At 48.4% G+C, this 14,130-nt stretch overlaps 1 protein-coding gene across 1 annotated transcript; it reads right to left on the bottom strand.

Annotated features, from left to right (window-relative positions):
- Nucleotides 1–309: 309 nt before the first annotated feature.
- PSMC3 (proteasome 26S subunit, ATPase 3) lies at nucleotides 310–8,131 on the bottom strand. Its single transcript, XM_074909436.1, has 12 exons — nucleotides 7,979–8,131; nucleotides 7,822–7,902; nucleotides 4,027–4,152; nucleotides 3,176–3,280; nucleotides 3,019–3,081; nucleotides 2,442–2,579; nucleotides 2,159–2,302; nucleotides 1,789–1,937; nucleotides 1,182–1,278; nucleotides 893–1,038; nucleotides 636–717; nucleotides 310–525 (listed from the first exon to the last, which is right to left on the bottom strand). The coding sequence occupies exons 1-12, from the start codon at nucleotides 8,003–8,005 to the stop codon at nucleotides 415–417; spliced, it is 1,269 nt and encodes a 422-aa protein (XP_074765537.1). The 5' UTR covers nucleotides 8,006–8,131; the 3' UTR covers nucleotides 310–414.
- Nucleotides 8,132–14,130: the final 5,999 nt, after the last annotated feature.

The following is a 14,130-nucleotide window of genomic DNA, read 5'->3' as shown; positions in this document are numbered from 1 at the left end:
TGCAAAATTAGTGTTTGTTAGTTCAGAAGTTTCAAAGACTCTAACAAAGCTGTACAGGCCATTCATGGGCTGCACACGTGAAAACAGGAGGTGCTGTCTGAGCTGCAGTTCATCAGTGTCAAAAACACTTACTGCAGTTATCACCTGTCGGTCCTCAGCCAGAAGGAGCAAAGCAGGATTTAATCCAGTTCTAGCAGGAGGGGAGGCTCCGGAGGCAGCATGATGGGCACCGTGGACAGGAGGTCCTCACCTTCTGTTTTGCAGATGCAGAACTACCGAGCAATGGCAACAGCCCTGACACATCATGGATTTGGTTTTAGAGGGAAAAAATGCTTTATTTTTTCCAGACAGAAAGTGGTACAGTCCAGTCTAGTCCTGTCCTCTGCCAGGGCCACACCCTCAGCTGGGCAGAGCTCAGGCATAGTACTGCAGATTGGCTTTTTTCTTTGCTTGGACCTCCAGGATTCCCTCCATGTAGTCCTCGTGGGTGAGCTCTGTAGCTCCACGGCGGAGGGCAATCATCCCCTGCCCAATGAGACAGTGTTTAGAGAGGGCGTGTGAGCACCATCAGTTCACCATCATTACTCCATGCCAGCTTTCACATTTCCCTCCAAGGCAGTGCTGGCAACACTTACCGCTTCAACACACACGGCCTTGCACTGGGCTCCGTTGAAATCATCCGTACAGCGAGCCAGCTCCTCGTAGTTCACATCAGGGCTGACAAGAGCGGGAGGGGGGACAAAAACAGAAGACTGAGAACAGCACCAAATAGAAAAAGCGAGGTATAGAGCTTCCTTAAAACCCAACAGTGAGCTCTCATAAGAGTGCTCCACAGCCCTGAGGTACCATCATAAGCGACAAACAGCCCCCCGAGGCCATGCCACTTCCATACCTGACGTTCATCTTGCGCGAATGGATCTGCATAATTCTGGCTCTGGCCTCCTCATTAGGCATTGGGAACTCAATCTTGCGATCTAATCGTCCCGAGCGGAGCAAAGCTGGGTCCAAGATATCCACCCGGTTGGTTGCGGCTATCACCTAAGTAGAAGTAAGGTCACCAGTCTGAGGCACCTGGGGACAGGCCTCTCCTCCCCAAGGATTCACCAAGCTGCTTCCCCAGACACTGTTTTCCACCCCGCCACTAAAGCCCCCTCCAGAAACTCTCTCTGCTAGATCCCAACCTTGACTTGTGTGTTGGGCTGGAAACCATCAAGCTGATTAAGCAGCTCCAGCATGGTCCTCTGCACCTCCCGATCACCAGCCTTCTCACTATCAAACCTGAGGAGGAAACAAGGGTAAAACTATCAATCAGTGTGAACCTGACCATCCTGCCCCCGTGTTTTAAATCACCTAAAAGGACAAAATGACTGCAGTGCACACTCCTTGGCCAAGGTCTTCCAAATTCCTCCCTGAAGCTACAGAAGTCCTACCCTGATGAGGACTGCAACTACGGTAACCTGGGCACAGCAGCAAAGTCTTATTACGTCCCTAGAGCTAAATGGGGCTAATGCTGCCCAGGCCCAAGTAGTAAATGAGGGTAAACATCTCCATGTGCTTGATGCAGTTATCAGAAAACAGTTTTATACCACAGCAGACCATCAGATCAATCTCAAGTCTCACGAACTTCGCTCACGAGCTCAAGGATTGCGGCGACTGCTATCTATCTGTGACTGGCTTTATGCTGTTTCTGAATAGGCCATGCCTTAAGCTCAGCTTCCCTTACATACACAGGCAGAAGGGAGCTGCTAGGCAGCTCCCAAGAGCTTTACAACATGGCCCACACCCCACCTTTTAGTGCCAATGGCATCCAGTTCGTCAATGAAGATGATGGAAGGAGCTTTTTCCTTGGCTAGAGCAAAAGCATCGCGTACCAGCTTAGCTCCATCGCCAATGAACATCTGCACAAGCTGTGGACCCGCCAGCTTCAGGAACGTAGCCTGGGAAGTGAAAGAGAATCCTGTGCCTCATTTCTCAGTAGGGTCAGTTCTGAGTACTACAAGAAGCCTTTAATTAAAACAAGCAAGGAAGCAAACACACAGGAAAACCCCAGCCTCTGCAACACCCGTTTGTATGTATGAACCCTCTCCCCTCGGAGGAGTTCTTACTCTTTTTCAGGTACAACCCCACAGCAGCACACGCTTTCAGAGGTTCCTTTTACCTTGGTCTGGGCAGCACACGCTCGAGCTAAAAGCGTCTTCCCTGTTCCTGGAGGCCCGTACATAAGGACTCCTTTGGGCGGCTGTATACCCAAGTTTTCAAACTTCTCCTTATGATTCATTGGCAGGACAATGGCCTCCACGAGCTACAGCAAAAGAAAAATATTAATATGCAAACTCATTCTCCTTCACAGATCCAGGCAGCCTGCTCTGAACTGAAGTTCTGAGCTGAAGTTCTAAAACCACTGTTCTCAGTCACATCAGAAACTAAACATAAAGTATCACCTCTTGGATTTGCTTATCCAGCCCCCCGATGTCACTGTACTGCTCTGTGGGTCTCTCGTCCACCTCCATGGCTTTTACCCGTGAATCATACTCAGTAGGTAGAGTCTCCAGGATCAAGTAAGAGTCTTTGTTCACCCCCTGTAAACACAAGTCCTTTGCTTTTAACAGGCCCTTCAGATAGCAATTAATAAATACGCAATCAAAGATGATTCACTAGACCTCAAGGATGCAGAAATAACCAGCTTTGCCACTTACGCTCATCAAATCAACACAGCCTGACACGGTGGACAATGCCACAGCTAACCTAGTACAATTTTTAAATTTACTTATGGTACAAAAGATTGGGTTTAGAAAGCTTACAAGGTAATATCTAAACTGCCAGCACCTGAAGAACACACACCCCAAACTACTTTTATATACTACAAATATGACTGAACCCATAATATCTTTTTATTAGAATTTTAGTACAGAAATGGTCTTGGGGAAATCCAGACAGATTTGTCTCCTTTCTAAAGGGCAAGGCATATGCAATTTTCTGGCCAACATCATATCTAACAGCCACAACATTATCACTCACCACTAGGTCTCCAGGCTTTAACTTCTCAGCATCAACCAACCCAATAACAGGCAGAAAATATGTCTGGAGGAAAGAAATCAAATTAAGAAAAGCCACCTGCACTAGGAGAAGGTCCTTCTCAGTGCTCCTCATGCCTTGCTGGGCACATGGGCCTCACCTGGCGTGTAGAGGTCTTGATCACGGCACACTTGCCCTTTCTCTGGGAATCCAGGTCAATGTTTGCTCCATCCTCCTCCTGATCATTGGGGTCAACATCCAGCAGCTGAAAACCAGAGATTTCATAGCAATGTAATCAGGCTAGCAGGATGACCCCAGGATTTATGCTTTGAAATTACATGCAGTAGGAGAAATGAAATTTCCCATCATCCATCAGCACTAGAATCCTGAATGCATTAAAGCCCTCCTATAAAGATTAATTTCTTCCTTTCCTGATGAAGCAACGCACAATGGCGCAGACACTATAAAGTTCAGAACAAAGTAGTAGCTAATGGCACTAATTTCTCCTCCCATTTCGGCAGCTTACATTAAGACTTAATTTCATTGTTTTAAAACACTGGCACAAACCAACCCTCTTTTTTAAGAAACAGAAAACTATGAGCATTTTTTTGGCCTATCAGGAAAATGACTGAATTACAAAAAGAATGGGATGTAGTTAACAGAGCCACTGCTTTTCACTTGCTGCGTCACAAGTTTTGGAAAGCATGTACCAAACTTCACATGCCCAGGCGTATACGCTACGCGAGGCCGTGTCACCCTTGATGGCTCTGACATGTACAGATGAACAGGAGCCAACACCTATGAATAACTTGGACAAGAAATGGGCAAGCGATGTGTACTTCCAGGTCACAAACAAAACCAACAGAAAAACCTGAAAGCCCCAGCTTCAGGAGCATCCGTATTTTGAGAATGCACCATGTCTCAAATTACCGATTAGCTCCCCTGCCCTTCTTCCCAATTATATATTGCGCAGAGTTCTCCTGTTGCTGCAGAAAAGCGCACTGCTCTCACCTCGATAACGTTAGAGACAAGGTATGGAAGGGTTTTGTTCACTTTGATCTTCTCACTGTTCTCCTTGATCTTGTCTTTCATGGCCTGAAGCTCATGGGTCACTCTCAGTACTTCACTCTTCATGATCTGGAATCAGTACGCAGAAGCAAGAGATAGTAATAATATCAGAAGACTAAGGCAAGATAAAAATCATACATTATTTCAAAAGTAAAACAGTTATAAAAACATAAGTCTGAGGAAACAGTGGGTAGAAAGGGAAATGTAACATAAAAAGAGGAATAGCCAGCAAATTACCCCAAACTGGGTAGGAATCAAGGCCACACAGTCCATTCTGGTCTCCAACTAATGGATAGCCCTAAACAATTTCTTCCCGGTGTCACTAGACAACCTTAGCCTCATCAATGCATCAGCTTACGGGGCTGCAATCAGACCTAGATAAGCATATGACCTAGGTGGGACAACTGTGGTTTGGTTTTTATTTTTTAATTTATACAGATACACAGGTAACTAGATATACACACATACATGCGTATCTATATGCATACATATACACACCTATTCTAAAGTTATGATTTGCTGGGTTTAACGAAGAATTGAGGCTTCTGTCTACTGAGAGCAGTGGGATTAGCAGCACCTCTGCAAAGAGATGTACCACTACTGCTTCCAGTGAAACAAAGAGAGGTGCCAGTTTTATAAGGCTGTTCTGTTCTGCAAGACCCCACATATTGAGAAACAAACATCTCAGCTGCCTCTGTAGGAGAAAAATATTTTTTGTTCTCCTTCAAACATTCAACACTGGAGTAATATCCAGTACTTGTTCCCCACATATAGCCAGGTCTTTTGGAAAACAGTGTAACTCACGGGACAGCTCAGGTTGAGAAGGAACTTAGGGAGTCTCTAGTTCAACCTCCTGCTCAAAGCAGGGTCAGCCGTGGGCTCTCACTAGGTTGTTTAGGGCTTTGCCCAATCAAATCTTGAAAACTTCCAGGGATGGAGACTACACAATTTCTTTGGAACAACCTGTTCCACTGTCTGACTGCCCTCACAGTGACAAGGTCATCTTCATACCTCTGTGGAATCTCTCATTTTTTCTATTTGACCAGTAATTTATAGTTTGAATTAATCTCGGTCTAGGCTTCTAATATCTTCATCAGTGACATGGACAGCGGGATCGAGTGCACCCTCAGCAAGGTCACCAACGACACCGAGCTGTGTGGTGCAGTCAACAGGCTGGAGGGAAGGGATGTGCCATCCAGAGGGACCTGGACAGGCTGGAGAGGTGGGACCATATGAACCTCATAAAGTTCAACAAGGCCAAGAACAAGGTCCTGCACATGGGTCAGGGCAATCTCGAGTACAAATCCAGGCTGGGCGATGAGTCGATTGAGAGCAGCCCTGGGGAGAAGGACTTGGGAGTATTAGTGGATGAAAAAACTACTATGAGAGTAATGTGCACTTTCAGTCCGGAAAGCCAACCGGGCTGCATCATGAACAGTGTGACCAGCAGGTCAAGGGAGGGGATTCTCCCCCTCTACTCCAGTCTTGTGAGATACCTCCCTGCAGCACCATGTCTAGCTCTGGGACCCTCAACATCAGAAGGACATGGACCAGTCTGAGTGTGTCCAGAGGTGGCCATGAAGATGATCAGGGGGCTGGAGCACCTCCCCTGTGAGGACAGGCTGAGAGAGCTGGGGGAGTTCAGCTGGAGAAGAGAAGGCTCTGGGGAGACCTTGTAGCGGCCTTCCAGGACTTAAAAGGGGCTACAGGAAAGAGGGGAGGGACTCCTGATCAGGGGGTGCAGGGATTGGATGAGGAGCCGTGGTTTTAAACTGACAGAGGGCAGATTTAGATTAGATATAAGGAAGAAATTCTTTACTGTGTGTTGAGACACTGGCACAGGTTGCTCAGAGAAGCTGTGGCTGCCCCCTCCCCGGCAGTGTTCAAGGCCAGGCTGGACGGGGCTTTGAGCAACCTGGGCTAGGGGAAGGCCCATGGCAGGGGGGTGGTAACTAGATGGTCTTTAAGGTCCCTTTCAACCCAAACCATTCTGTGACTCTGTGATTATACTAACTGTAAGGGAAAACGCCTATAAGAAAAGAAGTTCTGTACTCACCATCAAACAGTAAGTACATTTATACCCAATACAGATGTTTCTCAGTGCTGCCTGGCTCACACCCACATACATCTTCCTCCCTTTCCTGGTTAGTCACACAGTTTGAAAACACTGAGTTTGTGATCCCCACAGAAGCAACTGTAGCACCCAATGGTCTCAGGAGAACTCGTTGCATCTGAACTGGCATATGTGATTCTGTTTAATGGGGAAATACAATCTTTTCTAAAAAACTATTGTTTTAAAATTCTCAATGACTAAGGATACTACTGTTTTGTAACACATACTTATTCACAGGACAGAACTGTTACAGGAACCAATAAAAAATGTTACATAAAAATACAAAAAATTAATAATTTTTTAATAGTCTGGGAAACACTGAAGGAAAACTGCATGAAGGGAGGGTGCACTTCTGAATTATGATGCTCTTACTATAAAATAGAGAAGGCTGCTTTTACTCCTTGCTGTATTCTGCAGTTTAAAAATAAGAAACATTTATCTTTGCTGTCTTTAAAGAATAAGAAAATATGTTAATAGGTCAGAATTACTTGTGGAGCCTGAAGCAGCAGGATGAAGTTGCTCTGTAGAATTTATAATTTGTCTCCACATTGTTAACATCAGGCAGTAGAGACAAACTTACACTAAAGTTACACATGCTCTTTTCTGTGAAATGAGTATATCCTGGGACAGGTCTACCCACGTCTCTCCTATTTAACATTCTTTAGGAATGCCCTAGACAAAAGGATGGCATTGCTCTCTCATCATATTTGCAGATTACACCAAATTGGGGGGCTCAGTCCTGTGCTCAAGGGCAGGGCTGCCACTCAGAGGGACCCTGGGAGACTGGAGCAACAGACATACAGAAACCTTCCAGAATTCAAGCATAAATGGAAACTCCGCACCGGGGAAGGGACCTGGGGATCTCCATATATAACAAACTGAACAGGAGCCAGCAACGTGCCCTGGCAGCAAGAGTGGCAAACAGCATTCCGGGCTGCACTAACAGGAATGCAGCCAGTAAATGAAGAAAAGTGATCAGCCCTCTTTACTCAACACTTGTTAGGTCTTATCTAGAGCACTCTGCCCAGTTCTGAGCCCCCCCTATACAGCAAAGACATTGATAAACTGGACTGAGTTCAGCACAGGGCCACCACGATGGGCACGGGCCCTGGAGAAGCGGCTGAGGGAAGCGGGCTTGTTCGGTTGGAGGAGAGAACTACTGGGGAAGGTACCAAGGAGAACCAGACATTTCGCAGCAGGGCACAGGGGGCGGCTGAGACAGCAAAGGTTGAAACAAGAAAGGTTCAGGGTGTACGTAAAGCAAATCTTTATCCTCATGAGGAGCCAAGCAGTGGCACAGAGCACCCAGAGAAGCGGTGCAACCTGTCTTTAGAGGCTGCCGGGGTCCAAGCGGATAAAGCACCGAGCATCCCGGGCAGGAGGCTGAACGAGAGATCTTCTCGAGAACTTCCCAGCCGGAAATACCCGACGGTCGTACCTGACCCAGGCCGTGACACACACATCCCCCTCCCCTGTGCCTCCGGGAGCATCTGTGGGCCTCGAGTCCCCCCCTGACCCCGCCCCGAGCACCCGCAGCGCAGGGCTCCCGAGGGGCGGCTCCGCCGCAGGCAGACGGCCCGGCCCGGTCCCCGGCGCCTCCGCGGCTGGCGGCCCGCGGCCCTTACCTTGATCTCGCTATCGAGGAGACGTGTGCGCTGCACGATCTCCTCCGTGGACATCTTCAGCACCTCCTCGCCGACACCATCCTACGGGGGCACAACGGCACCGTCACTCGCGGCCCGACCCGCGCCTCGCCCCGGCCCCCGGCCCGCCGCCCCTCACCTCCGACTCGTCCCACACCGACGCCATCTTTGCCCCGGCCGGGCAGAGGCTGAGCGCACAGCGCGGCAGGTTTGCCGGGCGGCAGATTCGGGGCGGCCGATCCTGCCGCTCGCTCGCTCGGCCCGGGAAGCAGGACGGGAGGCAGCGGGACAGGCGGCTCGGGGACGCCGCGTCCCCTCCTCTTCCTCGGCGCCCCTCCTCTTGCCCCGGTCCCGTCCCGGCGGCTCTGCCGAATCCGCCGGCGGGAGCCGCAGGCGGGCGCGTGTGTGTGAAATGGCCGCGCAGGTCACGTGCCGCCGCCCAAATCTGCTGAGTGATGGCCCCGCCGCCATCTTGGTGCGGGGCAGGGGCGGCGCGGGAGCCGGGCGCCGCTGCCCCGCCTCTCCCCCCGCTCCCGCCCCGCCCGGCCCCGGCCCACGCGTGAGGGGCGGCCCCGCGGAGCGCGGCGGCGGAGACGGGCGGGCGCTTTCCCGGCGAAAAGCCCTTTATTACAGCCAGGGCCCGTGCGGAGCAGCGGGGAGGGAGGGAGCCGGGCGTGCCGAGGGGAGACCGCGGAGCGCCCCGGCCCCGTCCCGCCGCCCCCAGCAGTCCCGGCGGCGCAGGCCGAGCCCCGCGGGCGGGTCAGACGTAGCCGGGCTTCACCGACAAGCGGCGGCAGTTGGGGCAGCCCCGGGTCCCGTTGGTCTGGAGGCACCTGCAAAGGGAGGAGGTCGGTTCGGGGGGGCGCTGCGTCCCCCAGCGCCCCCCCCGCGGCCGCTCTGTGGGTTAACCAGGGGGCACGGGCAGAGCTCCCTCCCCTCAGGGCAGAGACCCGAGCGCTCTTCCACCCCTTCCGTGGGGGCACTTCACGCCCCTCTACACAAGTAAGTTCCTGTACTGCCGGAGACAAATCTGGAGCCTCGCCCTAGTCTGATCCTGATTTGGTGTCGTGGTGAGGCTCTGGTTTTAAATTCTTGATTTTCAGAACCGAGTGTTTCGTTACACGTGCGCTTCTACTAGAAATAAAACGGCGGTACAGCCAAGTGCGTGGCAGTAGCACAAACTGAACACCTTCTTCACCTCAGTGCACCTCTAGACGAGGGAGAAAGTGGGGGGATTCAGGGGAAAAATCCAGACGGCCCCTGGGAGCGAAGACCTGATTCCCCCAAGAGGATTAAACGAGAACCTGTGAACTGGGCGAGGTGAGGACATAGTGAACAATCATCTGGAGGACAGAAGTGGCAGGGGATGGGTATTACAGCTAAATCTCACCACCCGAGGCCATGAGATTCACGACACCTCAGTAGGATCCTGCAGGGCTCAGGTAAGCAGGACAAAGACCTGGGGAGCCGCATGCCTAGGGCTGTCCTGCTCTGGACAGGAACAGCCCTTTCCTGCGACTAATGTCACGACAAGGATCTTTAGTACTTTCAGCTCATTACTTGAAGTGGAAGAAGTGGGAACAAGGCAGCGCCTGGAGCTGGTTGTTCTTCTCCCCAATGGACTCTCCACACATGCCGCAGTACAGCTCCATCTCCTCCACGCATTCGTGGAACTTCACTACATGGTCACGCAATTCTCGCTGCTGCCCCTTTGTGCGATAGATCCTTTCACACAGGCAGTGGAGCTTCAGCAGGCCAAGCTGCACGTGAGGGGCAGAAACATAGGAAAAGTGAACAACAAGGTGAAGACGGGCCAGTAACAGGAGGAGTGGGAACCCCTACAGCCCCAGCTGGAGAAACACCAGCACAGAAAGGGGGGGTAGGATCCGTCATAAGGACATCTGGACTCTCAGCACTTCCTGCCATCAACCCTACTTCTCCCTAACGTAAAAGGGGACACCGGGTTTGAGGCACACTCCAGCTCTTTCATCAAGAGTGTTTTCCTGCACTACCCACGACATACACTGTGTTGCACTTCCCTTCGCCTCCAGCCAGCACACAGCTCAGCTCCTGCTCAGGGCAATCATGTTTTTCAAGAAGAGACCCCTAATCCTCTAGGCTCTCTGCTTGTTTCATACCCCATTTTTACTGCTTCCCATTCCCCTTTGTTTATCCACCTGTGACTCCTCACTCACTTTTCAGACTTGCACACTGATGATCACCTGTGCAACCGCCCACAACTAAACACAGCAAAGCAAGTCCCGAGCATCAGCTGGTTAATATGGACACGTTAATAAGCAATAACAAGTCTGGATACTTCAGGGCTTGGCTTCTTAAGTTGCCTGACAGAAAACTAGAGACAGTGCTGAAGAGAAGCTGTAGGATCCTACCTTGTTCCCTAGTCCCTCTGCCAGCTCCTGTGCCTTTTCAATGCTTTCCAGAGCCTGTGAATGGAGAGCACGCACCATCAGTTCTCAGTCCGATATATCAAAACCAGACTTGCATGAGTGCCCTATGGGAATCGTTAAAAGGCAGGGGTAAAGAGGTACAGAGTAGCACTTGGGTAAACAAAAGCATCACTGCAACTCTGGAGATGCAAGGTAGCTGTCTGGCAGGTTTCCCTCCCCTCCCAGAAGTTCATCTGTAAGAAAAGCTTGGCTTCCCAAAGACCACAAATAATCCAAGAGCTGCATTTCTCTTCCAGCCACACAGTGCCAAGTAGGGGTATGATGTTGGCAGAGGCTGGTGCTTCCAAGCAGAGAGAACACAGACTTATTTAAACTCGGTCACACATGCTCATTGGGGCTGGGACGAAGCACAAAGCAAAGCAAACCTTTTCCTCATCCTACCCTACAGGCTCAGTAATCCTTGGGCAACTCCAATTTCACTTGTAGAGGAGGGAAGGGAAGGGAAGGGATCAGCACCACCAACACACCACGCTCTTCCATTTTTCCCCTGCTGTTCATATATCCACTTTGTCCTACTTACACATGGTGTGATGTAGGAGTGTACAATCTCATTTTACAGTCAGTATATAAAACCGTCATCTAAATATAAAAAACCCTTCTCACGTAAATTAAATGAGACTGCAGAAATGGAAAAGTCCTCGTATTTTTTTAATTCTCCAAGACATTCAAAGGAAAGCACATCTAAAAGTTCCTTTCTCCCTTCTTATTTCATACCTTAAAAGTATCCAGCACAATGTTCTGTTCTTTATTTTTGGTATGATGAGGGAAGTTTACTGATAGTTTCCAACACTTCAGTTGACATTTTTGTCACTAGTGGAAGACTAGTTTGTAATAGAAATTGTAAATAGATATATATATTTTTTTATTTTTTTTTTTAAATATATATGTGTATCACAAATCACTGCCATCCTCAGTTCCTGCCTGGTTTTGCCCATATAAATAGCTATTTGCCTGCTATGTGTTTGACAGAATCGATGAGTTCTGGCCGCCAGCCCTGTGTGCAGACAGCACCTCCTCTGATGTGATCTTCCTTGAAGCTAAGTTTGATCTTTTCAACACCAGGAATATTCACAGCTGCTTCTGCTGTGCTATATAAACATTACATTAATCCTCCCATCCTTACTGTGAAGGAGAGTACTCAGTGATGATTTTACAAAGAAGAGATTTTAGCTTACAACGCTCTCCCTGTACTTCCCTCTCTATAGCAAAAAAATAATCTGAAATTCACACCATTTCCAGTTCATTCCTGAATCCACGAGACAATCACCCTCAGGTTACCACATCTTTACTGACAAACTTCAGTCTTGATAGTTTTTGTTCTATAACCTTCAGGGTTCATTGCACACAGTCCTCTTAAATGATTTGAAGTCTCTTTCTTTTAGACGGCACAAACTCTTTTGAGCAGTGACTCATCTGTGTTTTGTGATGAACCAAGCACACTGCTGCCTTGAATTAATACCAGTAGCAAGGGTAAATATTTATCAATTTTTTCAGTACGTGTTTTCATTAGAGATTATCAGTTAGGTTTCCGGATAACAATTCCCAAGGGCACCAAGTATTTCCTTTTTGTATAGTGGCAACACGTAATAATTTAAGCTACTAGAACATCTTACATTCTTCACAAAATAAAAAACCCAACCATAAATTGTGTGTGTTTGGGTATATATGTTCTCAGTTTCCTCAGCAGTTTAGGAAAGCTGCTGTGTGGACTCAGTAATGTGCATTAGCTCATGCTTCCCCACATCCCCTTACCTTTAAGCAAGTTCTTCATTATTTCCTGATTGCCACAGCCTCTTTCCTTGGTATGAAGTAATTTTTCTCTCCAAAAGAGGTTGAGCATCATGACCCTTCTTAAATCACAGTTAATTTTGTGCCTTTAATTCTGACCCCTTTTTTCCTGTTATTTCCTCTCTCAATGGTTTATTGGTAAAGTTCTCCTTCCCCTTTATCTTCAGTCACTTGCAGTGTAAAGTCTTCAGTTTGACTGAAGCCATTTTTTGCTTCCTAATACTGGGAAGAACTAAAATTTGCCTACTCTGATCCCACTTTCTGTTCTCTTCTTGGGTAACAAGGTTCAGGTATACTGAGCCCGTTCCTTTGCCTTTGTTTCTTGTCTTCCATGAAGCCTTCAGTATTTCCTTCATGTAGCCACATCTTACCTTTTCTGCTTCTCTCTTCCCCAATCAGTCTGTTGTTTCTGCCACCACCTAACTCCACATCACGTAACAGAACTGGTTTTCTTCAAATGTTTTCCAAGGGTGTTAATACCTCTCTTCTTCGTCCTAAGTATCTGGTTTTACGATAGGGCTTTGGCATGTGCATGGGTTTACCCGTAAGATGTGCTCCCACCCCCTTCTAAGGAGAACTACCAAAAACTTTTCCATGAGATGTGGGCACCTGTTGGGGGAGGCAGCGGGCCTGCCGAATGCCTGACAGAGAGAGAGAACAGTTTGACCTTGACCATCTTATTGTGTACCCCTGAGCAGCTGGAAAAGTCCTGGAGGAGTGCTGTGTCAGCCTGAGAAAGGAACTGAAGATAAGGAGAAAGAAGAAAAATTGTTTGTCAGATACCCGAACAGTGGGGGATTTTAAAAGTAGCCAATAAAGTAGTAGACAAACAGCCATGTAACCAATAAGAATGTTGTATGGATAAAAGAATAAAGTATATAAGAGATGAGGGAACAATAAAGATGGCTATTCTGCTGCAAAAACGTTGTCGTGTTCGTCTTTACCATGAGAGGTACCCCCTTCACGTTTTGTGCTAAATGCTGAATGATTAGCAGACTAGCAAGAGGCAATCAAAAACATCAGGAAAAGAATACCAAAGCCTTTTAGCAAGACCCTATTTCCGGCTGGGATAATTTCTTCAGACTATTACAACATCCTCTTGCCATGTCTTCCAGATTCCTGCGTCACCCACCCAAACTCTGCCTGCTGTTCTCTATATGCACCATGTTGCTTCTCAAATCCACCCATCAGCTTCTTTTTGTTCATTTAATTAAATACATTTATCCTTATGCTCTTGAAATGTAACTTCAGTGTCTTTTTCCCACTCTCCCTCTCCATCAAGCCCCATATCCTTTCTTTTATGTTGTCCTGATGACCTGGAGCCCCTCTCTGACCTCAACTGTCAGACACCTCCTGGAACGTCTCTCAACGCAACACCTCCCAGCACACCACCACCCCCCCCCCCCACCCCCCACCCCCACCCCCGGTCAAAAAAGCATCTTCTTTTCCCTCTTAATCAGCCCCCTTGCAAACAAATAATTGCAATAAAAAACAATGTAAGATCTGTATTAGACATCAAACAGCATTTGAACAGCAAGATAACAGACGTGTTTTCACAAGACTGCCGCTTATTCTATAGAATCTGCTTGGAGTTCTCTTTTTACACTGATATACACACTGTAAACAGCTTTAAGTGGAGCAAAAGCCCTGTTTTCGTACCCTTTCCTGAAGCCTGATGTGGAGGTTTGAACTCAACTGGCAGCCAGCTGCCACGTGGCTGGCCATTCACCTCTCCCTCCCCCTTTTGGCAAGATAGGGGAGGGACAAAAGAAGAGAATTCATGGGTTGAATAAAAAGAAAAAAATTACTAAATATAACAAGAGAACAACAGTAACAATAGTGAGTTCAAAAAGAAAACGGGTAAAATGCAACAGTGGCTTACCGAGCGTGGCGACCACCCCCGCCCCGGACCAACGAGTAGGCAGTGTGCGCGCAAGGGAGGGAGCCCGAGTTCTCTGACCTGTGGTTCCATTATCCCGCCAGGGAAGTGGCCGGAGAGGAGACTTTGTACCAGTGAGGGGGTAGTACAGGGTGA

Source organism: Athene noctua, chromosome 6, assembly GCF_965140245.1.
Source record: "Athene noctua chromosome 6, bAthNoc1.hap1.1, whole genome shotgun sequence".
Lineage (NCBI taxonomy): Eukaryota > Metazoa > Chordata > Aves > Strigiformes > Strigidae > Athene > Athene noctua.
This window is presented reverse-complemented; position numbering and strand designations above follow the sequence as displayed.

Bases quoted from the DNA above. Each gene is read 5' to 3' on its own strand.
- PSMC3 (XM_074909436.1), bottom strand. From the start codon at position 8,005: ATGGCGTCGGTGTGGGACGAGTCGGAG. The intron at 1,938-2,158 runs GTAAAAGGAACC...TTCACTTCCCAG, and splicing joins CGTGTGCTGCCCAGACCAAG to GCTACGTTCCTGAAGCTGGC. The intron at 526-635 runs GTAAGTGTTGCC...CTCATTGGGCAG, and splicing joins AGGCCGTGTGTGTTGAAGCG to GGGATGATTGCCCTCCGCCG.